This window comes from Mesoplodon bidens (assembly GCF_964165515.1).
Source record: "Mesoplodon bidens genome assembly, chromosome: 8".
Lineage (NCBI taxonomy): Eukaryota > Metazoa > Chordata > Mammalia > Artiodactyla > Ziphiidae > Mesoplodon > Mesoplodon bidens.
This window is the reverse complement of record NC_138165.1, coordinates 22308023-22331950: the sequence shown is the minus strand read 5'-3', so window position 1 is coordinate 22331950 and position 23928 is coordinate 22308023. Positions and strand designations below refer to the sequence as shown.

Sequence of the window (23928 nt, the reverse complement as noted above, 5' to 3'; positions counted from 1 at the left end):
GGAGGAGAGATGGATGAAAAATGAGAGAGCAAAGGCCTGGGTGGGTCCTTCCCTCCTCCCCTCCCCTCCTTCCTCGGAAAGGCACAAGCCTGGAGAGAAGAATGGCTGCGGGGTGTGGGCCTACGAAGCTTCCCAGACCCTGGAGTGGCCCCAAAGTAGCCACATGTGGAGCTGCTGGACACACATGGGCCGTGTGGGCAGGAAGAGGCACAGATGCATCACTGTCAGTGGGGAGATTAGAAGGAACTGTAGTCATCTGGGTTGGTGCCTTCTCAAAGAGCTGACTTGAGGAACACATGGATCCCCCAGTACCTTGGCACTAACCCCTACACCCCCGCCATGTCCCGCCCCAAACCCAGACACGCCCTCGAAGGCAGAGAGATTCTAAAATGATGGGACTCATTGCTGACACCTTCCAAGAGAGAGCAGGGGCTTAAAAGATACATTAGGTTGAGTTATAGTAGAATAAAAATATATTTCTTGCACCCTTGGATCTGTGCCTAATCTAGTTTGAGCTTCTGGGGTAGACAGGGTGGTGTAGTGGAGAGACTGCCAACCTAAGAGAGAGCTTTGTCTCAGTAGTGTGTGATTTTGGACAAGTCATGTGACTACTCTGGGTCTCGAGGTCCTCAGTCTAGAAAAAGGGTATAATAACATCCGTCCTGACAACTCACAGCGCTGTTGTGAGGAATGGGATGTTGCACGTGGATGTCACAGAATACAGTGCAAAGCAAGGAGGCAGCCTAAATGGTATCAAATGCAAAGCATAATTAGAAGAAAAATACTACATAATAACTCACCTTGGAGAAACTTGCAGGAAAGACTGGCGAGACACCCATCAATTTCGTTTTCTCTTCCTGGCACACAAAAGAAAACATTTCCTGGCTCCCTTGCAGTTAGGATGGGACCCTGTGATTGGGTTCTGCCAGTGGGATGTGGCAGAAGTAGTGGACGTAGGCACAGACTTTAACGGACTCCTTTCTCCCTTGGTGGCAACTGTTGAGACCAAATGTTGAAGCATTTTTTGTTTGTTTGTTTTGTTTGTTTTTTAGGCCGCACCATGCGGCATGCGGGATCTTAGTTCTCCAACAAGGGATCAAACCCACGCTCCCTGCATTGGGAGCACGGAGTCTCAACCACTGGACCACCAAGGAATTCCCAAGCTGATGGCATTTTAAGATGAAAGGAGCCTGAATCCCAAAGTCACCACTTGGAGGAGTCACCCAGGAGAGCCCCCTACCTACACTGAATTGTGGTGTAAGATGTAAACTTTTATCACGTTAAGTCAATAATATTTGGGGGTTATGTGTTAATGCAGCCTATCTAGCCTCTCCTGACTGGCATAGTACTAGAATAATAGGATAATAATATAATGATTATTATATATATACACATATCACGTATAACATATATTATGAGATGTCTCAAGGCATGAAGAAGTGGCAAGTCTATATCGTTCCTTCCATGTTATAAAGAACATAAAATTCAGGGCTTCCCTGGTGGCGCAGTGGTTGAGTGTCCGCCTGCCGATGCAGGGGACACAGGTTCGTGCCCCGGTCCGGGAAGATCCCACATGCCGCGGAGCGGCTGGGCCCGTGAGCCATGGCCGCTGAGCCTGCACGTCCGGAGCCTGTTCTCCGCAACGGGAGAGGCCACAACAGTGAGAGGCCCGCGTACCGCAAAAAAAAAAAAAAAAAAAAGAACATAAAATTCAATCTGTGATGTTCTTGGGCAAAGATGTCACAAGCACAAGTTACAATGACATTCCAGTCTATGGCTTGCTCAGAGGAAGCACATTCACCAATAGACCTGGGGGAAATCTCTCACCTGGAGTTGACAGACCCCAGGCCCTCTGCACCACCTCACCACAGCTGCTGAGATTTTACCTGCCTGATTGCTGCCCGGTCTTAGCTGGGAAACAGCCCCCCTCCCTCCTCGGCTCATATTCTCCATGGACACTCAGCATTCGAACAGGGAGGACCCAGAAGATGCTCTTGGATCCAGGCAATGAGGAAACCCATTCTGTAGGGAGCACAGCTGTTACAAAACATCTCAAAGCAGTAGGTTTTGTTTGTTTGCTTATTGTCATCTCCATTCCCCAAACAGTTCCAACATGCGCACATTTGCTGCTTAACTCCTGCTCAAGTCACCGAAGCAGGTGGTACTATGGACTGTACTCAGAGACCAAAATTTCCCTGCAGCCCGGGAGGCTGTCCAACTGCAGACAGCAGGACAGTCATGCTTTCTCCAGAAACCACACTCTCTTTGTCCAGGACTGGCAAGAGAGCCCAGTTATCTTGGAAGGTCCTGGGCTTCAAATTTCCTCTGCCTCAGGTCCGGTCACCACCCCCTCTCTGGATAAGGTTTTATTCTAATGCCTTTGACCATTTTATTCTAATGCCTTTAGGGAGGGCTGGTTCCTTCATTCCTTAACAAAGACTACCCTCCTTTGGACCAGTTAGCTGTCTTTGATCCTTAGCAGAGAATCCTGCCCAGTGGGCATGCATACTTGGGCCATTGGTCACACAGGGTGAATGAGGAACCATGAATACAGTGGGAAATTTGTCAGCATAACAGAATGAAATCTCAATGCTCCTATCCTACTGAAGGCAGGTAAGCGCAACTGTACCATCATCTTTGAATAAATGGTACTGACCTTCAGAAAAAGAAAGCATTAATATACTTCCTCTAGGTATTATTATTGTTATTATTACTGATGTGCTGAGAATGGGTAACCTGAAGGGTAAAGATACTTTAGCTGTTTTTCATCGTTGCTTTCTAAAATAAACGCTTTTAAAAAAACTAATATGCGTTTGTTGTGGTAAATTTGCTAAATACAGAAAGGTATACAAAATGTTTTAATGTCTATCAGCTTGTCTTGTGATACAGGGAGCTATGTACATGTCTATCTCCCTTCTACATTATATAGTTCTGGAGGGAAGAAATCATAGAGAGCATTTCTTCATCTTTGTGTAGCCCAGGACACCTGTTTGTGGAATGAGTGTCATCCAATGAATTTGGGAAAGTTGGTGTTCTCACCTACCTTTGTGGACCAGAGTCTCCACAGTTGAAAACAAAATAAAAAAAGATACTTGTAATAAAGACTACCTACACCCAGGTGGAGTGTTGCATGACTGTGGTCTCTGAAGTCAGACAGACTTGGCCTGGAACCCCTCTCCAATCTTACTAGCAGTGTGTCCCCCGGCAAGTTATTTCAATGCTCTGAGTCTCTTGTCTGACGCATTGCCCTCATTCCTGGACCCAAGCTGATGGAATGATCACTACTTGAAACATTAATGCCTGGAGGTGGCCCAATTTTAGCGCTTTAAATCCCACACCTTGGAAAATTCCTTAATCTCAGGCAACCAGGAAGGTTGGTCACCCTACGGAGAGGTAGGACAAATCACACACTGGCTCCGAAAGCTTTTGTGTAGAAGCAAAACACAACACTTCTGTTTATTTCAGTGACCCAAGCAAGTCACATGGCCACAGAGAACTCCAAGGGGGTGGGGAAGTGCCATCCTACTATATTCCGGAGGGGAAACCTGGAAATATTTGATTGCCACCTGCTTCACCCTTCCCACTCCCATCGGGTTTTATAGTCCCCTTAGGGTGACATTCAGCTCTAGCACCTGATTTTAGCACATTTATCGTCAATGGATTTTTATTCCCCATGTTCCACTCCAAGAATGGCATTGGTAGTAAGTTGGGCCGTGGATGCCAAAGACAGAATCAGCTTCTCCTTCAGTGACATCCATTCATTCATTTATTGATTAGTGGATTCATTGACTAGACAAAACACTGATTGAACCCCTCTTTTGTTGGAGATGTGCTATGTGATATGATGTGATCTTCAGTACAAAATATTTAAGTACAAGAAATGGTGAGCTGGTAAAATTAGGTTTTTACTGTGCCATTTACAGATCTCATTTCCGCTATTAAATTATTTTGTGGATAATTTGATATTTTCTCTCCTGCCTCTTCTCAGTGTTCACTAAAGACTGAATTTGTAGGCTTAAAGTAAGTAACACTACTAAAGGGCTCAAACTAATAAGTTCATACCTGCTTAGCCAAAGAGCATTGCCCACCCATGGCTCGGCCTCCTGGGTTAGGTGCAGGGTTTGGGGAAGGGGACAGGACTTAAAATTGGGAAGTTGTGATGCTCCTACATATTTGTTAGTCCCTGCAGCTTGATTTTATGCTCTAACTGTGCCATTAGCCATTCCCAGATGCAGGGGACTGCTCCCAAAGGTCTAGGTCACAGTGGTTTCAGTCACCTGGGGAGCATTGAAAAACTCATGCCCAGGCCACATCCCAAACCAATTAGATCAGAATCTCTGGGGTGAGGTAAGACTCAGCCATTGGTATTTTTAATGTTACCCAGGTGAGTCCATCGGCCTATGACTGTGGTTCTAAATATTAAACATATATCAGAATCAGCTGGAGGACTTGTTAAAACATATCCCACCCACAGAATTTGTGATTCAGTAGGCCTGGGGTGTGGCCTGAGAATTTGCATTTCTAACAAGTTCCCAGATGATAATTATGTTGCCATTTGGAGACCGCATTTTGAGAACCACTGTTCTAAGAGACCTTTAGCATCCTTAACAACTGAATGGAATGGGCATAGGCTAGTGGCAGGGAGGCCTATTCTAGATGTTTATTACCTCTGGAGAATCCGCTCAGGTTGCACTGCCAACTCAGGTCTGCTTGTGAGCAATCTCTATAAGAAAGAGGTGAAATAAAATGGCCTTGTAGATAGTTGTGAGGTTTAAGTGAGATAAGGCATACCAAGCCCTTAGTGCAAAAGTGGCCACAAAGTAAGCACTCAAACAATGCTAGCATGCAATGCTAAACCATTTTCCCCCAGAAACTCAGGAGTGAACAGGAACATCGGAGAAGGGGCTGAAACCTCCATACCTCCCACGAGTCTTTCTTCTTTTCTTGCCCGTTCTCTTTTAAAATAATTTTTGGAAAGGAAATAAACATTTATGATTTAAAATATATAATCGTACAAAAGGCTGAGAAGTAATTTTGCCTCCCCCAGAAGATCTCTAATCCTCCAATTCTGCCCACAGAGATGAGCACTAGTTCCAGTTTCTTACATATGCCTCTAGAGGCTTTTTTTTTTTTTTTTTTTGGCAGTACGCAGGCCTCTCACTGTTGTGGCCTCTCCCGCCGCGGAGCACAGGCTCCGGACGCGCAGGCTCAGCAGCCATGGCTCACGGACCCAGCCACTCTGCGGCATGTGGGATCCTCCCGGACCGGGGCACGAACCCGTGTCCCCCGCATCGGCAGGCGGACTCTCAACCACTGTGCCACCAGGGAAGCCCTAGGGGCATTTTTTTTTAGCTAAAACTACAAGTAAGTGTGTGTGTGTCCACCTCTTTTTTAAAAGTATTAATGATAGAGGGCTTCCCTGGTGGCGCAATGGTTAAGAATCTGCCTGCCAATGCAGGGTACACAGGCTCGAGCCCTGGGCTGGGAAGATCTCACATGCCGCGGAGCAACTAAGCCCATGTGCTGCAACTACTGCACCTGCGCTCTAGAGCCAGTGAGCCACAACTACTGAAGCCCACCTGCCACAACTACTGAAGCCCATGCACCTAGAGCCCATGCTTCGCAACAAGAGAAGCCACTGCAATGAGAAGCCCGTGCACTGCAACGAAGAGTAGCTCCCACTCGCCACAACTAGAGAAAGCCCACGTGCTACTACGAAGACCCGATGCAGACAAAAATAAATAAATAAATAAATTTATTTTTAAAAGTATTAATGATAGCATGTCATATACATTACTTTTGCAATTTTTAAAAATATTTATTTGGCTGCATCGGGTCTTCGTTGCGCCATGTGGGATCTTGGTTGCAGCACGCTGGCTCTCTAGTTGTGGCACAGGGCTCTAGAGCGCGCGGGCTTAGTTGCCCCACAGCATGTGGGATCTTAGTTCCGACCAGGGATTGAACCTGCATCCCCTGCACTGGAAGGCAGATTCTTAACCACTGGACCACCAGGGAAGTCCCTGCAATCTTTTTTTTAATATACATACTTGTGCAAGCTTTTTTTTTCCACTTAAGACTACATCTTGGGGATAGTTTCATATTAATGCATATAAATCTACATTATTCTTTTTTGAGTCTGCATCATCCCACTGCAACTATGTAGCATAAATTACTTAAACAGTCTTCTATAAATGGATGTTTAGCTGTTTTCCTGTTTGTTTGTTTTTGCCATTATAAGCATTCAAACAGCCAGTCAAACAGACCTATCAGATAAATTCATTAAGGTGAAATTGTTGCATCAAGATTACGTCCTATTTCCCTTTGGATCCAAACTGCCAAACTCCCTGAGAACTTCCAAGGGGTGGTGTAGTAGCAAAGGTTCTGCTGCCAGGCTGCAAGCGTTCAGCCACTGGTTCAGCCACTTACTAGCTGTATAACCTGGGGCAAATGACTGCATCCCTGTGCCTCCATTTCCTCATTCACAAAGTGATGAGAGTAACAGTTCTTTCCTCACAGGGCTGTTATGAGGACTAAATGAGAGAAGAGCTGTGAAACAGTACAACAACTGACAAAGCAAGTCCTTGGTAACTCTGACACAAAACAGAAAATAAAAGGTCAGAACAAGATGAGCAGAATCCCTGAGACAATGGTGGGTAACCCAGATTATCCCATCTTGGGTGGGCCTCTGCTTCCATGTGGCACCAATAGTTCCCAATGACCCCATATTTGGGGTTCAAGTAGGCTGCACTGATAGGGCTTGTGTTAGAGGGTGTGACATGCCTAAGGGGTCAGGCAATTTCACAAGGACCAATGTGACTTCCCTGAGGATCAGGCCCCTGCCTTTGCTTTGGGTCCTGTCACAGCAACTAATACAACTAAGTGTGGGGTTCCAGCACTAGAGCTTCCAAGGGAGTGATGTGCCAAGAGTGAGATTTAATGCTGACGACAGGTGTAGGAGGCTTACTTGGGGAAACCAATACTGCAAGAAGTGAAGCGACTTGCCCAACATTACACAAAAGAAATGATGAAGGTGGAATTAGCATAGTAGAAAGCATTGTCTTTCAATGGTGCAAAACAGTCTCCAGCTCTCTCTCTCTCTCATTTAAGGCATGGTGTTGGCCACGTAAAGAAATGATGGTGGTGATAACGATGATGCCTATGACAACAGCAGTTAACTAACATGGACTGAACACTATGGGCCAGGTGCTGTGCTAAGTGTTTTATATGAATTCTTTTTTTTTTTTTTTTTTCCTCTGGTACGCAGGCCTCTCACTGTTGTGGCCTCTCCCATTGTGGAGCACAGGCCCCAGACATGCAGGCTCAGTGGCCACGGCTCACGAGCCCAGCCGCTCTCCACGGTATGTGGGATCTTCCCAGACCGGGGCACGAACCTGTGTCCCCTGCATCGGCAGGCGGACTCTCAACCACTGCGCCACCAGGGAAGCCCTATATGAATTCTTTTACTTAATTCACTCAACTCTCCGGTTGAGTGTTCACTATGTGCCGGGTGCTCTTCTAAGCACTTTATACATTCAAATTCATTTCATTGTCACAACAATCTCATGAGGTAGGTACTAATACTATCTCATTTTACAGATGATGAGCTGAGGGATAGAGAGGTTAGCTAACTTCCAAAAAGCTAGCTAATAGTGGATTTGCAGTTCCGACCCAGATATTCTGGCTGTTTTTTGTTTGGTAAAACTTCTGATGCAGGAGGTTGTATTAATCACACTCCTTAGTCTATAGTACCCTCTCCTTATCAGTCTCTGCAATGCCCCCTTCTTGTTTTATCAATCAGTCATCTCACTTTATTTGGGTCTCCCCCCACCCTCCTCCTTTGGCCTACAAGCAACCATTCTACTGTACTTAATGTGTACCTTGCTGTTTGTGTGAGTTGCAAAATCTGTGTTGTAACACAGGTCGTGTTATGTTGTGTGCAGTTTCTTATTCACTGTTCCAAGGGCAGCGGAAGCCTGTGTCATCATTATGTAAGACCGCTGCTGCTAGAGGCTGCCCCCAAATGCTTGAACTACCATACTAGAAAAGTTTACTCACACACTGCCCTCTCTGCTGATGGGCATGAGCCAGCAAGTGAGTCTGAGAGCATGGAAATCATGTAGTCTTGGTTCCATTTTCAACTAACACATTTGGGTTACTATAGTTACAATACATCTGGAAAGGTCAGCAGGATGAAAGGATAAACTAGAGATCAGTGGACGTCCAAAGGTTGGTTGGGAGTCTGTCCCCCCTTACTTCCAACAGCTCCCCTAACCCCAGGTCACCCCAAATAACAACAAACCATATAAACATGATGGGCTTGCCATAAAACATGGCTTAGGGCAAATCCCCTAGCCTCCCACTTCCAACCAGATGATCACCCCAAGTCTCTGCAGAGGACTGGGTCCATCTATGCTGGAGCTTTAGGAAAGCACCCAACTCACATATCCAAGTTAATTTCCAATGGAAAAAAATATTCTAAAGCTAGAGGTGTTATTAAATGTGTATAAACCAATACAGTCATCTCAAACTCAGCTTCATTTGCGGCGAAAAGCACTTCCACCGTTCTCTAGTGTTCAAAAATTCCACTTGCATCTCTGCCACACTGACCAGCCCCCATTTCTCTCCTCCTCCCCCTACCTACACTACTTTCTTTCTTGCTATCAGGCCTTTTATTGGTTGAATTGTATCCTCCCAAAAAGGAATGTTGAAGTCCTAACCCTTAGTACCTCAGAATGTGTCCTTATCCATAGATAGGGTCATTGCAGATGTGATCAGTTAAGATAAGGTCATTAATCCAACATGACTGGTGTCCTTATAAGAAGAAGGCCATGTGAAGACACAGAGATACATGCAGAATGCTATGTGACAATGGAGACAGAGACTGGAGAGATGCATCTACAAGCCAAGGAACACCTAGAAATGCCAGTCATCACCAGAAGCTTAGAAAGAGGCATGAAACAGATTCTTCTACACAGTCCTCAGAAGAAACCAACCTTGCAAACACCCTGATTTTGGACTTCTAACCTCCAGAACTGGAGGAGTATAAATTTCTTTTGTCTTAAAGCACCCAGTTTGTGGTAGTTTGTTATGGAACCCCTATAAAACCAAGACTGGACAGCCCTTTCTAAGCCCGAGATCCATAGGTAGACATTCTAGCAAGGCTTTGACCAGCACCCCTGGTTCCATCACCCCTGCCCTCCCTAGGCAGCCAATCCTGCTGATCCCTACTCTGGATAGGACACACTGTCTAATTTCTCTGCTCCTGTCCACAGGCTATCAGGTGATAGTGAAATCTGATGAACTGGTTATGATGTAGAGTCACTGTCACCCTTTCCCCAATATGAGTGTACCCCAAGGACTCACCCTTGGTCATCTTTTGCCACTCTTTCTACTCTCCCTTGGTAATTTAATCCAGGCTTCTGTTTCTCCATCTACTGGTATAACTTTGCAGGTCATCTGAAAATCTTTCCAGTCCTGAGCTTTTCTCCCAAGGCCCACACTTCTAGCTGCCTCCTGGACATCACTGCCCAATTGTCTCACTACATTAAGTTCCCTGCGTCAACAAATGAACACACTGAGTTTCTCCCCCAAGACTTGCTAGGTCCTTACTTTTATCTGCCTACTCACCCAAGCCAGAGAGCCCCTCCTTGCCTTCCATATGCAACACCCATCAAATTCAGTAAACTCTAACCACCCCAATATCTCATATCTGTTCTTTCTCAGTTCTCACCACCACCTTTACCTTGTTACTCTCACCATATAAATGGACTAATACATTAGCACTCAGGAAACGGCAGCTGTTACAATCACATTCATCTCTCTTCTTTCTAATACATCTCACACCTGGTTGTTGAGTTCTGAAAGCATGGTTGTGAGCACACCACTTTCCTGCTCAAAAACCTTCAATGGCTTCCTACTGCCCAAATTATAAAGGCTGAACTCCACTGCCTGATACAGTTATACCTTGTTTTATTGCTCTTTGCTTTATCACGCTTTGCAGATATTGCCTTTTTTTTTTTTTTTTTTTACAAATTGAAGGTTTGTGGCAATCCTGCATCAAGGAAGTCTATCAGAGCCATTTTTCCAACAGCTTTATTTTTTAATTAAGGTATGTACATTGTTGTTTTTTCCCCTTTTTTAGAAATAATGCTATTGCACACTTAACAGTCTACAGTATAGCATATATATAACTTTTAGATGCACTGGGAAACCAAATATTCGTGTGATTTGCTTTATTTCGATATTCACTTTACTGTGGTGTTCTGAAACCAAGTGTGCAATATCTTCAAGTATGCCTGTGTATGCCCTGTACATAGGTCCAAGCTATTGTTACAGCTAAATTTTCACCATCATTTTCTCTTCATATGTCCTTCATACCAGCTAAACTGAACTACTAACTATTTCTGCTACAAACAAACACTCCACACCTTCTGACCTCCTTTCCCATCACCTTTGTTCATAGTCCATCTTCCTGGGGCACTCTCCATTCCCCCATCTCTGCATTTCCAAATCCTACTTATTCTTCAAAGCTCAGTTACAATACCACATTCATAAAGCCATTATTAAAAAACAAAATTCAACTGAGTAAATTCCAAAGATCTTATTGTCTTTATTCAATGGTTCATGAGTTGGGCAGTGTCCCGTCTAGCAGATAGAAAGGAGCTCCAAGGAGCTGTACAAAATGGAAGACTTTTATAGGCAGAAGGGGGCAGGACAAGGAAAGAGCAAACTACCTCACATTTCTTGGGTGGATGGAAGGGGCCTATCAGGTGGATTACCTCACTAGTGCTGACCGGGAAATTCCAGACGGACTGGTTAAGATCACATTCCTGGGGAAGGTTGTAATTGCAATTAGGTTAGGTACTAAATCTTGGGTTTTTGACATGGGCTTTAGCACAAGTGACTCCATTTGGGGCCTGTTGTCTCTTTTTTAACAAGTCCCATCCTTTGAGCAGCTTAACTGAGAGGTATGACAAAAAAAATTTAAGGCGTTAGTGCCATTCTCGGCTACTGCTCTGTAGTTCTCACAGCTTTTATTGATCCTCTGTGTGGTATTTTCACAGGTCATGACTTCAGGCTCACAATTTTTTAGTTGGTCATTTTCTTCATTCATTTTCTGGCATTCCAGTCTTAGGGAGGTCATCTGCTTAGTGGTTAATGGCTGCAAACATGCATTTAAGGCTTTTGAGAGAATACAACATGCCAGGGAGACTACCATGACTATTATTAGTAGGAGAATTCCCAATGTCTGGAGTGTACCTCAGAGCCACGGTCCCCAAGACTTGAACCAATGAAAATCAAATAAGTCAAAGAAAGAACTAGATGAAGGAGTCACCCTTTTAAGCCAGTGGCTTGATTAGTGGTCGTATGTAACTGAGTTTCAACTTCTCCAGAAGTGTTAATTCAGGTGCAGCAGGTGGTATTAGCTACAGAACAGGTATGTTCCTTGTTCAGCTAAAAGATAATCAAGGGTTATCTTATTATCAAGAACTAACTTTGGCCAGAAAGTCCGAGGACTGTTGTTGGGCAGCTATTTTCTTAGCAGTGGATTCCACAATACTTTCAAGAGTTAAGGAGACGTTCCTGATCATAGCCTCATTCACATTTACTCCTAACCAGGGAAGTAGGGACCTGCCAAAGGAAGAGAACTCTGAATCATGGAAAATGCCTGGTAGGTCCTTTCTAACCCAATGATGCAAAATTCAGGGGAGTTGGCCAGTGAGGTTTCTCAGTTTGATTGTGGACTGTTTAGGGACATGGTTAGATAACCTAAGAGGCGTGTTCCCAGTTATACACTAGCCATTTAGGCACCCATAGGCCAAAGGGGAATGATAACCACCACATACAAAGATAAATCTTGTTGGGGCACAAACTGCTTCCACTGAAGTGGCACTGTTAATGGCTTCATTTGCAGAAATTGTTGAATTTGCCCATTCAAGCCAGGGGTCAGTTAGGTTTTCAGTGCATTCAGGAAGTAAATCTCCTAGCCTGAAATAAAAACATTTTTCAAATTCTAGATACCCTCCTTAGCAATGGCTTGGGAGATGTGGACAACAGTGTTATCTTTCCAGGTCAATGCCAGAGTAAAGGGAAGAAGGAGAAGAAAGGGTTTCATGAAGTCTTGATCCAGTGCCTTGAGAGGAAGCAGTCTACCTCTAAGTCGGCTACCTCTCTTCCTAGTCCGTTTGACTTGAATACAGCTGTGAGATGTATACCTAAGGTTCAAATCCCTGAAGTATGGCTGCCATCTAGGTAGTTACGAGGATCTGGTATAGTCCCTTCCAAGGAGATTCAAGGGCATTGTATGTTCTTAGTGATTCCAAATCAGAAAAGGGGGAGAAAATTGGAAATGTAGCAAGATATTTGAGGAAACTACAAGACTTTAGAATCCAGACCAGTTTATAGGTATATAGCAAAACCTTAAAGACAATTAACAGAACTAGAATATAATAGCTACAAAGGTGCAAACATAATTTTTCTCTCTACAATTTCCCCCATTAAAAAAAAGATAAAGTTAAACCAATTTGTTTGCATTAAACTTACAGTGACTGACCATATAAACTTTGGTCATATCTGAGTCCATGTATATCTCTCTCAAATATGACATTCCAGTCAAAGCCTTGGTAATATAGCCAATGTTTCCAATCGTGTCCTGTTACAAGGAGAACTGATTCATACTGAACTTATGCAAATAGCTAACTCTATTGCTGTGGAAGAATACTCAAGAATTTTCTAATTATGGAGGGATGAGGTAGGGAGAAAAAGTAAATGTTTCATCTGTGTTTACAAAGGTATACTTTACCAAATTGCTACATGTCATGTATAAATTAAGAGAAAAGGTTTCCTTAAATCTGGGGAAAAAACCATTAAGGAACCAGCAATGTTTCAAACAAAAACTCATAAAAAAGTATAGTCATCCTCCTCAGTTCATTCAGTCCCATGTAATTAACACTTATTTTGCTTGAATCCAGTTTTTCCATTAGTTCTGGAAGTTCTTACCCAGTTCAGTTTTATGATCTTAAAGTTACCAGAAACCTGTACTTGTCAAAGTCCTTTCCATGAATCTCCTTAAAGGTGAAGCACTTTTGCAAGAACACTTTTGCAAAAGCATCAGAGTAAAACAATAACTCTGTAAATAATAAAAGACATAAAAAATGGACATGGGGGCTTCCCTGGTGGCGCAGTGGTTGGGAGTCCGCCTGCCGATGCAGGGGACGCGGGTTCGTGCCCCGGTCGGGGAGGATCCCACATGCCGCCGAGCGGCTGGGCCCGTGAGCCATGGCCGCTGAGCCTGCGCGTCCGGAGCCTGTGCTCCGCAACGGGAGAGGCCACAACAGTGAGAGGCCCGCGTACCGCAAAAAAAAAATAAAAAAATAAAAAAAATGGACATGGTTAAAGATCTAAAAAAGAAAAAAGAAGAAAAGAAAAAAAAGATCTGATGAGAGTTTTTTACAATTTAATTGACAGGGCTTCCCTGGTGGCGCAGTGGTTGAGAGCCCGCCTGCTGATGCAGGGAACACGGGTTCGTGCCCCGGTCCAGGAAGATCCCACATGCCACGGAGCGGCTGAGCCCGTGAGCCATGGCCGCTGAGCCTGCGCGTCCAGAGCCTGTGCTCTGCAATGGGAGAAGCCACAACAGTGAGAGGCCCGCGTACCAGAAAAAGGAAAAAAAAAAAAAAAAACAAAACAACAACAATTTAATTGACAAGGAAATTCGGTTATTTCTGTTACGTACACGTTTTAAGATAATAATTGTGACTGGTTACATTAGACCAGAACATATCAGATTTCCAAGAATTTCTCTCAATTTCTGGAACACTTATAACATACACCTATACAAATACAACATAAAGAAGGCTTAATATTACTTCTTATTTGACAATGCTTCTCATGTAATTTAACATATCAAATAAGCCTAATTAGTTTAACCTCTCCCTTTTTATAAGGAGAAAGGACAAATCTTTTGTGATTTTCCAGGGACCCTCTGGGAAATCCGAAAGTTAGTTATAAATCAAAAAGAATTTATTTAGAATTTGATTTGGGGAAGTTTGTAAACAAATATCAAAAGATTTAAAAACAATTGGTCATATAGGATCATAGGTCACTGTGAAACAATACTTAGCCATTTAACCATAGTGACAAACACTTTGAATGCAAATACAGAAGGTTACATAGTTCTGAGCAAAACTTAGCTCTTTTAATAGCAGGAAGACTACGTTTACTCAAGTAATCAAAGACCTGATAAAAACAACAAACACAGGAAATTATTTTGATAAGACACAGAATCTTTGCCCTCTAGACAGATCACTTAAAAGGTAAAGAAAAACCTTTGTTTACAATGTCATATTAAGAGCAGACCAACAATCCAAAAAAACCCTGTCCTTTCAACAGTGAGAAAACCAAATTTTAATATTGTACCAGCTTACTTTTGATATTAAAACTCATTAACTTAAATAAATTCATTTTAACCTTAGCCAGCTTGACTACATGTAAAATTCTATCCCCAAGATTCCTTTTCCACAAACCTTTACAATTTTGTACTTGTTTTTCCTCTTTCTCGTTCTGAAATAACCAGTCTCACTTTAGGACAAAATTACTTTCTTTTTCCTCAACAAAAATGCATCTCTATTCCTTGTACCTTCTTTTACTGAAAACATACATCCTACTTTCCTTGCAGATGGAGATGTTTCCCTTATTATTTCTAGTAGCTTTAGTTATATATATATGTAAACATATATAAATATATGTATATATATGTGTAAACAATTGTGAACTGTTATATTAGCATTCTAATGACAAATTTATAAATACTTTTTATAATTTCTAGAAACATATGCTTTCTCATAGTAACGTTTTCAGTGTGGCATGAAACATGTTTACTAATAAATCCAAGTATCTTTATTTAGTTCCTCTAGGAAAGGAAGCAAAAGTAGAAAAGCCTGTGCTCAGCAACTAATGTTTTAGCATTTTATCTCATTTGGAAATGATCTAGATATATAATGACTATCCATCACTTAATTTAACTTAGCAAAACTTTAAGGTTTCAGTTTACCAAAAAGATTTGGGGAAACTATTTTAAAAGTTCACCTAAAAACTTTTACCCTGTTTATATCTATTAAATTCACTTACTCTGGATAATTATGTTTAGACTACCTGCAGAAATTTCATGAGACATTAGACAAAGTCAGCTGTCATCCCAAGCTATTTTTCTTGCTGACAAATTGTGTAACAAAGATTACATGAACTTGTTTGACCAAGAAACCTAAGTAGAATAAGTATGCCTGCATTATATTAATGCTGATAATTCTGAAGACATACCTCTTTTAATTAATCCAACAACCTTAAACTAGCTTTTATTTACCAAAGATTATTTCAAATCATGTGAACTTGAAAAGCATTTGGATTAGTTTCCATTATATTTTTGAGAGTTTTAGGAATCCTTAATTCATATAAGTGCTTAATTCTCTTCAAGCCAAGTAGAGTTCTTTTACAAATTAGTTTTCGTACTACCATCCAAAGGTAGAAAATATTACACATCTATTACACACACACACACACACACACACACACACGCAAACATATAGACAGATGAAAACAGAGATATTATAGCTTCTGTTTTAAAATTACTGCCATGGATCAGGTGTAATAATACAAAACTTACTAGTTATAAAAGAAGTTGGATCAATGTTTTCTGGTAGATGAAATAAGTTAAGGTTACCTGCTCAGATGGCTAGAGCTTTTTACTAATATTTGTGGAGAAGAATATAAGAGATTTTTCATTTGCTTAAGTTTAAAATGACCTCCCTTCCACTTTTTTTGTTCTAATGAGAATTACCTCCCTGAAGTTTATATTTTAAAGAGATGACTTAGATAAGAGTTCTTGGAGCATTTCTGGTTTTGTAAAGATTCATAAGAAAAGAACAGTTGTTTTTAATTCTTCAAGGAATTGGGTTGCAAGTTAAATGACATCATAGGTTGTTCCACCCATCTTTAGAAGGTTTTTCTTTTTCTTTGTGTACATAGTTTTATTTTAGCTTAGTGGAGGAGGCCTAAAAAAATTCCTATCAGGGTCTGAATATCAGCTTTTAGACTGGCCAATTTCTGACCACAGAGCTGCTTAAAAATCCTTCTAAATATCTTGTCCATTTTCAGCCAGGACAAACAGTAGATATTTCTGGAAGTGCTAAACAACTCCTTTGTTGTCCCCAAAGAAGGTGCAAAAGATATTTTATTTTTCTCGCTCTATTGGGTGCTGTAGACAAAGATCTGGGAGAGCGCGCTCTGGTAATTATTCTCATCCTTAGCAGGCTTGGCTTCTGCCAGTTTTTCCAGGACCACATCTGCAGACTCCGAGAGGGGTTTAAAGTAGAGAGTGTAGCTCCAGTATCTACCAGAATTTGGCAAGGTTTTCCATTGATTTTTTTTTTTCCCATTGATTTTAATTTTAGTTTCCCTTGGCTATTTAAGGGAATAACGTAACAGTTTACCAGAAAATCCCTCAGGGTCTCATCAACTCTGGGAGGGGCCCATACGGGGGCCCTCCTTTGAGGGTCAATATGAGGGCGCTCATACCTACAAATCTGTTGAAAATTATTCATAGGCTGTTTGAGGACATTATCTTTTCCAGAGTCCCAAGTGACTATACAGCTGAGACATCAACCCCTGAGTCAGCATTTTAACGATAGACACCCCCCCCCCCCCCCGGTTGGAGACTGTGATGTAGGGGACCCAAGCATCCAAGCTGGCCTTGGAGCTGTTATAACTTTAAAGTCAAGAGCTCTGGTGGATTTTTGTTTACAATCTTGTTCCAAAGTCCTTTCAAAGTGTTCAGCTACGGTCACAAGTTCAGTCAAACAGGTAGCCAGCCTCCCATCCCACTTTTTTGTCTTTTTATTAATCCACTAACCTCAGGACATAATCCATCTACAAATAGGGTAGCTAGGAGCAGGTTGGGTGACCTCATCTATTGTATGAAACCCAGAAAGCTGTCGGAAGAGCGCTTCCAGATGAGCTTTAAAGTCTGTCACAGATTCATCTTTCTTTTGTTTGCATGTCTGAATAACAGACCAAGGAAGACTCTAGGAACGACTCTTAAAAGATCAGTTTCTACTTTGAGAGCATTTTATGGTCCATAGGGGACCATGCTGAAGACTGAGGATCTCAAATTATCATCCTCAGGGTTTTGCATTTTGCGTCCTTCATTTTTATGCTTCACCAGATTCTACCAGCATGTGCACAAGCTGGTAAAGATCTGACAGACCAGGGTCATAGGCCTGATAATGACTCTAAATTCTTCAAAACACTTTTGAAGTGCTTGTTTTTTAATCCTCTCTGGGTTTAGCAAATTCTTTAAGTGTGGCCCTTAGTTCAGTCTTTGACCAAGGAGTGAAAGATACCTGAGGAGAACTGCCTGCAACCTTGGGTGGTTTTATTTTAAACTGCGTAACAGCCTCTTCAGAATGGAAAAGCAGTTCAGACAGAGAATTAGTGGAACGTGAATACTCAGGTAAATGAGGATAGAGAGGAGCAGTAGGAGCCCTGTCAGTCTTACAGTCTTTTATTTTAGGTACCTCTTGTGTCTTGAATTTTTTATTAGCCTTTGCAATGAATCTTTCAATGAAGTTATTTTGGAATCATGAAGGCTTTTGGAGCCTTCTGCATACCCATTAAGATATGTATCTCATGCTGTTTAATTTGGGAATGCTTGCTTTCAAGTTCACTTCATTAGATCTTGTCTAATTGGAACATTCTCCAGAACGGTCACTGTAATTCTAGCTTGTTTTTAGTAAGATTTTGCCATTTTCGTAAAAATCTACAGCTTCCAGGTCAATTTACTTAGACATAAAATAAGCAGGTGTGCTGGAAGGTGGTGTGCTTAACTCTTTAGAATTTAACAGTTATTAATTAATTTTAAATTTTATTATTTTTAAATTATTTATTTATGTATTTATTTAGCTAAGCTTTTGGAGTCAAACTAATACTAAAAAGGGAATGTGCTGCTTGGTTGGGAATTGTGTGGTGTTTTACAGTGTACTTCATTGCCTGCAAATTTTCTTGAGGTTGGCTGGTGACCTAGTGTCGACCTACCGATTCTATGGACAACTTATCCTAACACAGGAGTGTTAGAGTTTGGTGGCAAGTACTCTAATAGCTTTTTTTTTTTTTTTTTTTTTTTTGCGGTATGCGGGCCTCTCACTGTTGTGGCCTCTCCCGTTGTGGAGTACAGACTCCGGACGTGCAGGCCCAGCGGCCATGGCTCACGGGCCCAGCCGCTCCGCCGCATGTGGGATCCTCCCGGACCGGGGCACGAACCTGTGTCCCCTGCATCGGCAGGCGGACTCTCAACCACTGCGCCACCAGGGAAGCCCCTCTAATAGCTTTTAAGTGTTCAATCCATGCCCACCAATTTTTGTGGCTTTTAGGCTTCCAAGATCCTTGTCAATAATAGCCTTTCATACAAAACAAAACAAACATGTGAACCTTAATATACCACGCAGTAACCAAAGAAATGTTACGGCAGACTGGCCAACAGAAGGCAGTGTGCACACTGCCAGCCATTCCCAATGTGGAACGGGGGTTGGGGAGAGAATTGAAACAAGAGACCCCAAAGAATGGGGACTGCAAGCTGATTCCAAACAAATGGGAAACTGCAGACTAAATTGCCAACAGTTACCAGTGTGGAATCTGGTCAAAGAACCAAAGGCTAAGATTTCCAATCAAATGGGGAATTGAAAACCGAACCAAGGGCTAGGGGTTATTTCTGGGTGGAACTGTCTGCTAGCTTAAACTGACCTGCCCTGGGCTGGAAAGCCAATTAAATCAGGAGCTCTATCCAAAGAGAGTGAAACTCAGAACCAAGAGGAACTTACCCATGGCCTTCGGAAGTGGCAGGAAGACAGAGAACTCAGTGGGTTTGTGGAATACCATGCCTGTGTTTCTTGTTGTCCTGAAGCCATCAGAAGTTCACTTCAGATCCCACTGCTGCCACCAAATCTGTTAAAAAAACAATATTCAACTGAGTAAATTTTATAGATTTTATTGGCTTTGTTCAGTGATTCATGAATTGGGTAGCATCCCATGTAGCATATAGAAAGGAGCTGTACAAAATGGAAGACTTTTATAAGCAGAACGGGGCAGGACAAGGAAAGAGCAGATTACCTCATCTTTCTCTGGAGGATGGAAGGGGTCTAACAAGTGGCTTACCTCACTAGTGCTGACTAGGAAATTCCAGACTGACCCAACCTTCCTGGGGGAGGTTGAAACTGCAATTAAGTTAGGTATTAAGTCTTGATTGGTCACATGGCTTAACACAAGTGACTCCATTTGGGGTCTGTTGTCTCTTTTTTTTAAATGCTAACAAAAATACTAGTATTTTTTAAAATACTAACAAAGAATGCTTTGCTCTGCCCTGCTCTCCTAAGAAGTTCCTGCTCTAGCTCCTGAGTTTTCATAGGTCTTTATATATACCTCTCTTATGACACTGAACATTTACTTTGTGTATTAAAGTTATTGGTATTAATAATAATAAACATTCTTTATTAAAAATGTAATGCATTATTTCATTTTATCTTCCTAATGACTCTATCTCCATTTTGCAAGTTAGGAAACTGAAGCATGAAAAGGTTAAATAACTTATCCAGGAATGTGTAAGTGGTGGAGTCTGGGTTCAAAAGAATAGAGCCTAGAGCCCATACTTCTAGCCACTACTACACAAGACACTACTGTGGTTACTAGATTGGGAGCTCCTGGATGGCAAAAATCCTTGTATGCTCAATCTTTGCATCTCCCAAAGTACCTAGTGCCACTCATTGCCCTTTAAAGTTGCTCAGTAAAAAGAAGCACATATTTGGTCAAATGTCCCCTTTCTCTCATCAATAGGTGGATAAATTAGTGGCTGTTACATGGTGTTTAATGCAAATACTGCAGTTTCATTTCCCCACTGCTCTCCCTCACCCTTTCTCTCTTTTTTCTCCTTTTCTTCTCCCAGCCTGTGGAGAAGGTAATGTTGTTGGGAAGAGCAGAAGGGGCTTCTTTCTACTCTAAGGAGAGCTTGGAGGAGCTCTCCTAGGGACTAGACACTTCCTGAGTAATATTCAGGCAGCAGCCCTTTTTAGCTGGCAAATGCTCTACAGTTTGCAACCTCAGGTCATTCCAGAGAATGAACCTTTTGAAATAAACACAGAGGAATGGGACCTTTTATTATCTCCAGATGGGACTGTGCAGGCTTGGAAGCTGTAGAAGTAGTTCTGCTATGCCTGGATCACACTTTTCTTATCTTCCAAAAGGAAAGAAAGTTCCTTTCACTGAGAAGTGGTAAATAGTGTTAATTAAAAGCCAACTTGGATTAAATTCTGCAGATTGACCCCATCCTACCCAATCCACATTTTCTGGTTTACATTTTATTTAACTTAGCATCCCTCTCATCTTTTTAAAATATGATACTAGGTTGAGTTGAAAATATAAACACATACACACGTAAAACTGTTGTTTTTGAGTAGTCGTTATCCGAGATTTAGATGTTATTTTATAGAACAAGGATGAAATCTGAAAATGGAATGTCCTTTAGGGTATACTAGGAAAGGAAGTAGGTTAAAGCATATCTGTAGTATTTTTATTTTTCACTCTGTTAGTGGTGGCCAGCTGGGCAGCTTCCACATAGAAGACGCCAAATAAACATTTATTGAATGAACTCCATACTTAAAAATTTGGGGCTATAACATTATAAAATATAATTTCAAAATGGATGATGCCACCTATTGGTGAAGATAAAATGTAAAACGATCACTAACATAATAAGTTACTTTATGTTTCCCGATCATTTGTTACTTACTCCCATAGAGATTATAAGAATAATTGAAGAGCTGGAAGGAATAAATTGCTTGGTCCATACAGACATGAAGCACTAATGTTTTCAATTTGGTTGCTCTCTACTGGGTGCCTATTAAGTGCACAATACTTAGGAAGATGCTAGAGAAGTGAAGACATAGCCCCTGACTTCAAGGAGCATCTTATCTAGTTGGAAAGAAAAGACCTATCTCCTGAGAAGAGTCAGCAAATAAAACAAAACAATAAATAACCTGGGGCTTCCCTGGTGGCGCAGTGGTTGAGAGTCCGCCTGCCGATGCAGGGGACACGGGTTCGTGCCCCGGTCCGGGAAGATCCCACATGCCGCGGAGCGGCTGGGCCCGTGAGCCCGGCCGCTGAGCCTGCGCGTCCGGAGCCTGTGCTCCGCAACGGGAGAGGCCACAACAGTGAGAGGCCCGCGTACCGCAAAACAACAACAACAACAACAAAAACCCTGACATTAAAATGCATGATGTTTATTCCATGTATATGGCTAATTTTATTTATTATATGCTAAACGTACTTTTGAGACTCACAGGGCAGACATACGTCTGTTTTGCTTTGCCACTTACCCCCGGACCACCACATCACTTAGAAGACAATTGATAAACACTATTGAATAACTGGATAATTGAGGTCTCATTGTTAAATACATGTAGTTTAGAGAATATTTTAAATCCTGACTGGCAAAATAGATCAGAAAATACATGTAACACAGGAAGTCATATGGAGGAAGTGGGGTTTGAGTTCTGGAAAATCCCTCAAGGGATTTATAACCTAATACAGATGAAGCCATCAGTGTAGGGAGATCTCTTGTAATCTTGGATTTGGGTTTGAACTGGAGATTTTTTGTGGTTTGCTGTGCCAACCCACGCTTTTTCCTCAGTCGATGACTGAGTTTTTGCTCAATCCTGGTGAAGTCCAAAAGCAAAGGAAAAGAAGAAGGCTGATAGTGGGTAGCTGCAAGGCTGTAAACATACATTTTGCTCCTGAAGTCTTACGGGCATGTGGCCTAGAAAGGTTTTTTCTTTCTCTCTTCCTCCAGCCCAGCTATGTGCTTCAAAGTATTCCTATAATATTTGGTAACATATATCAAGAGTCTTAAAATGGTCGAACCTTTTGATCTAGTACTTCTCCTTCTAAGAAAGTATGCTAAGGATATAAACAGGAATGTGAACAAATGCTTTCTGGAACAAAGGGAAAAATCTATACTCAATATAGAAGCAGTTAACTTTTGCTACAGATTTAAGACAGTCCTCACATGATATTAAAAAATATGGCACATGTAGGTTATCCCTGAATGCAAGGATTACAGGTTGTTTTGATTTTACTCTAGTGTTAAGAAAGTCTTTGAAATTTAGTGGATGAAATTTAGCTCATCCATTCTGGTTATTTCTGCTTTCATCGTCTTTGACTAGACTACCTTACAACTCAGTAGAGAAAGAGGGTTAACATTTAGAAAATTGATAGTAGTGCAAATGTTTTCTGTCCATAGCTATGTAAATGATTTCTATTAATGTAATGCAAATGAATTTTGCCTGATAGATAATATAAATCTCTGTATATCAAATCATTTGAACTGCCTATAACATCTTACTGGTTTCCTCAGTAATTGAGTTAAATAAAATCTTTAATGGGTGTTAATTTGATATTTACGTGAGTCATGATTTTACCTTTTACCTAGCTTTTCAAAAGCTATCCTTTAACACTATATATTTCCAATATTCTAGATTTTCTACAATAAACATGTGTTGCCAATTTTAAAAAAATATTTATTTATTAATTATTTTTGGCTGCGTCGGTCTTCATTGTGGCATGCGGACTTCTCTCTAGTTGTGGCGGGCGGGCTACAGAGCGCATGGGCTCTGTAGTTGCAGCAAGTGGGCTTAATTACCCTGTGGCATGTGGGAGCTTAGTTCCCTGACCAGAGATTGAACCCCTGTCCCCTGCATTGGAAGGCGGATTCTTAACCACTGGATCACCAGGGAAGTCTCTGTGTTGCCAACTTTTTAGTAAACTTTTAATTTAAGTACATTATACATGCATATCAAATTAAAACATGCATGTTTTAACGAAGTATGTATGCATGCATACATAAGTTTATAGCTCAACAAATTTTCACAAAATTAATACACATATGTAACCAGTCTTCAGATCAAGGAACAGAACATTATTACCACCACCCCAGAAGTTGCCCTTGTGCCTCCCTCCTAGTCACTACTACTTCCCCACCAAAACAGACCTGACTTCTAACAGCAGAGATTCACTTCCCCAAACAGGAATTGAACCTGGGGCCCTGGCAGTGAGAATGCAGAGTCCTAAACACTGGACCGCCAGGGAATTCCCTGTTTAACTTTTTCTGTGTGTGTGTGTTACGCGGGCCTCTCACTGTTGTGGCCTCTCCCGTTGCGGAGCACAGGCTCCGGACGCGCAGGCTCAGCGGCCATGGCTCACGGGCCCAGCCGCTCCGCGGCATGTGGGATCTTCCCAGACCGGGGCACGAACCCGTGTCCCCTGCATCGGCAGGCGGACTCTCAACCACTGTGCCACCAGGGAAGCCCCCTGTTTAACTTTATATAAATGGAATCACATGGTGTATACTCATTTGTGCCTGGCTTCCTTTACTCACCACCATGTTCATGAGATTCATCCATGTTGTTGCATAAAGTTTTAGTTCCTTCATTCTCTCTGCTGTGTAGTGCTCCATTATGTGAATAGATTACAATTTATCTATGGGCATTCAGATTGTTTCTGGTTTGGGGCTATTACAAATAGTGTTGCCATGAATATTTGTGTACATATTTTTTGGTGAAAATATGAATACATTTCTGCCAACTGTCACATGTATTAATTTAAAATCTGAAAAAATAAACCTAAACTACAAAAAAAATCAGTTTCCCTTTTTTCTCTGCAGATCATTCCATCTAGATAAAATCCTTTTGAGTAGCAAATTCTTTTAACATGTAAATGTATTCCAGAAGAATTAATCCTCATTTATGCCTTACTGTGAATTTCTATAATCCGATATTGAGATCAACAGCTAGTTGAGAAGTTTCCACTGGTGCTGAAGGGTGTAAGGAAATC

At 41.8% G+C, this 23928-nt stretch overlaps 1 protein-coding gene across 11 annotated transcripts in view; it reads right to left on the bottom strand.

Annotated features, from left to right (window-relative positions):
* LOC308622026 (uncharacterized protein) overlaps nt 1-23928 on the bottom strand; it is a 133792-nt gene that overhangs the window by 7033 nt on the left and 102831 nt on the right. For 8 of the 11 annotated variants that reach the window (XR_014016552.1, XM_081243061.1, XM_081243056.1 and 5 more), the window contains 2 exons: nt 18870-18993; nt 801-996 (listed from right to left, as the gene is read on the bottom strand). Coding sequence is in view for 1 of the 11 variants with exons in the window: in XM_081243057.1 (XP_081099183.1) it covers nt 18964-18993 (30 nt within the window). In the remaining 10 variants the exon portion in view is untranslated. Of the gene's footprint in view, nt 1-800; nt 997-4667; nt 4724-18869; nt 18994-23928 lie in introns of all 11 variants that reach the window. The other 3 variants (XM_081243058.1, XM_081243062.1, XM_081243063.1) reach the window with 3 other exon arrangements.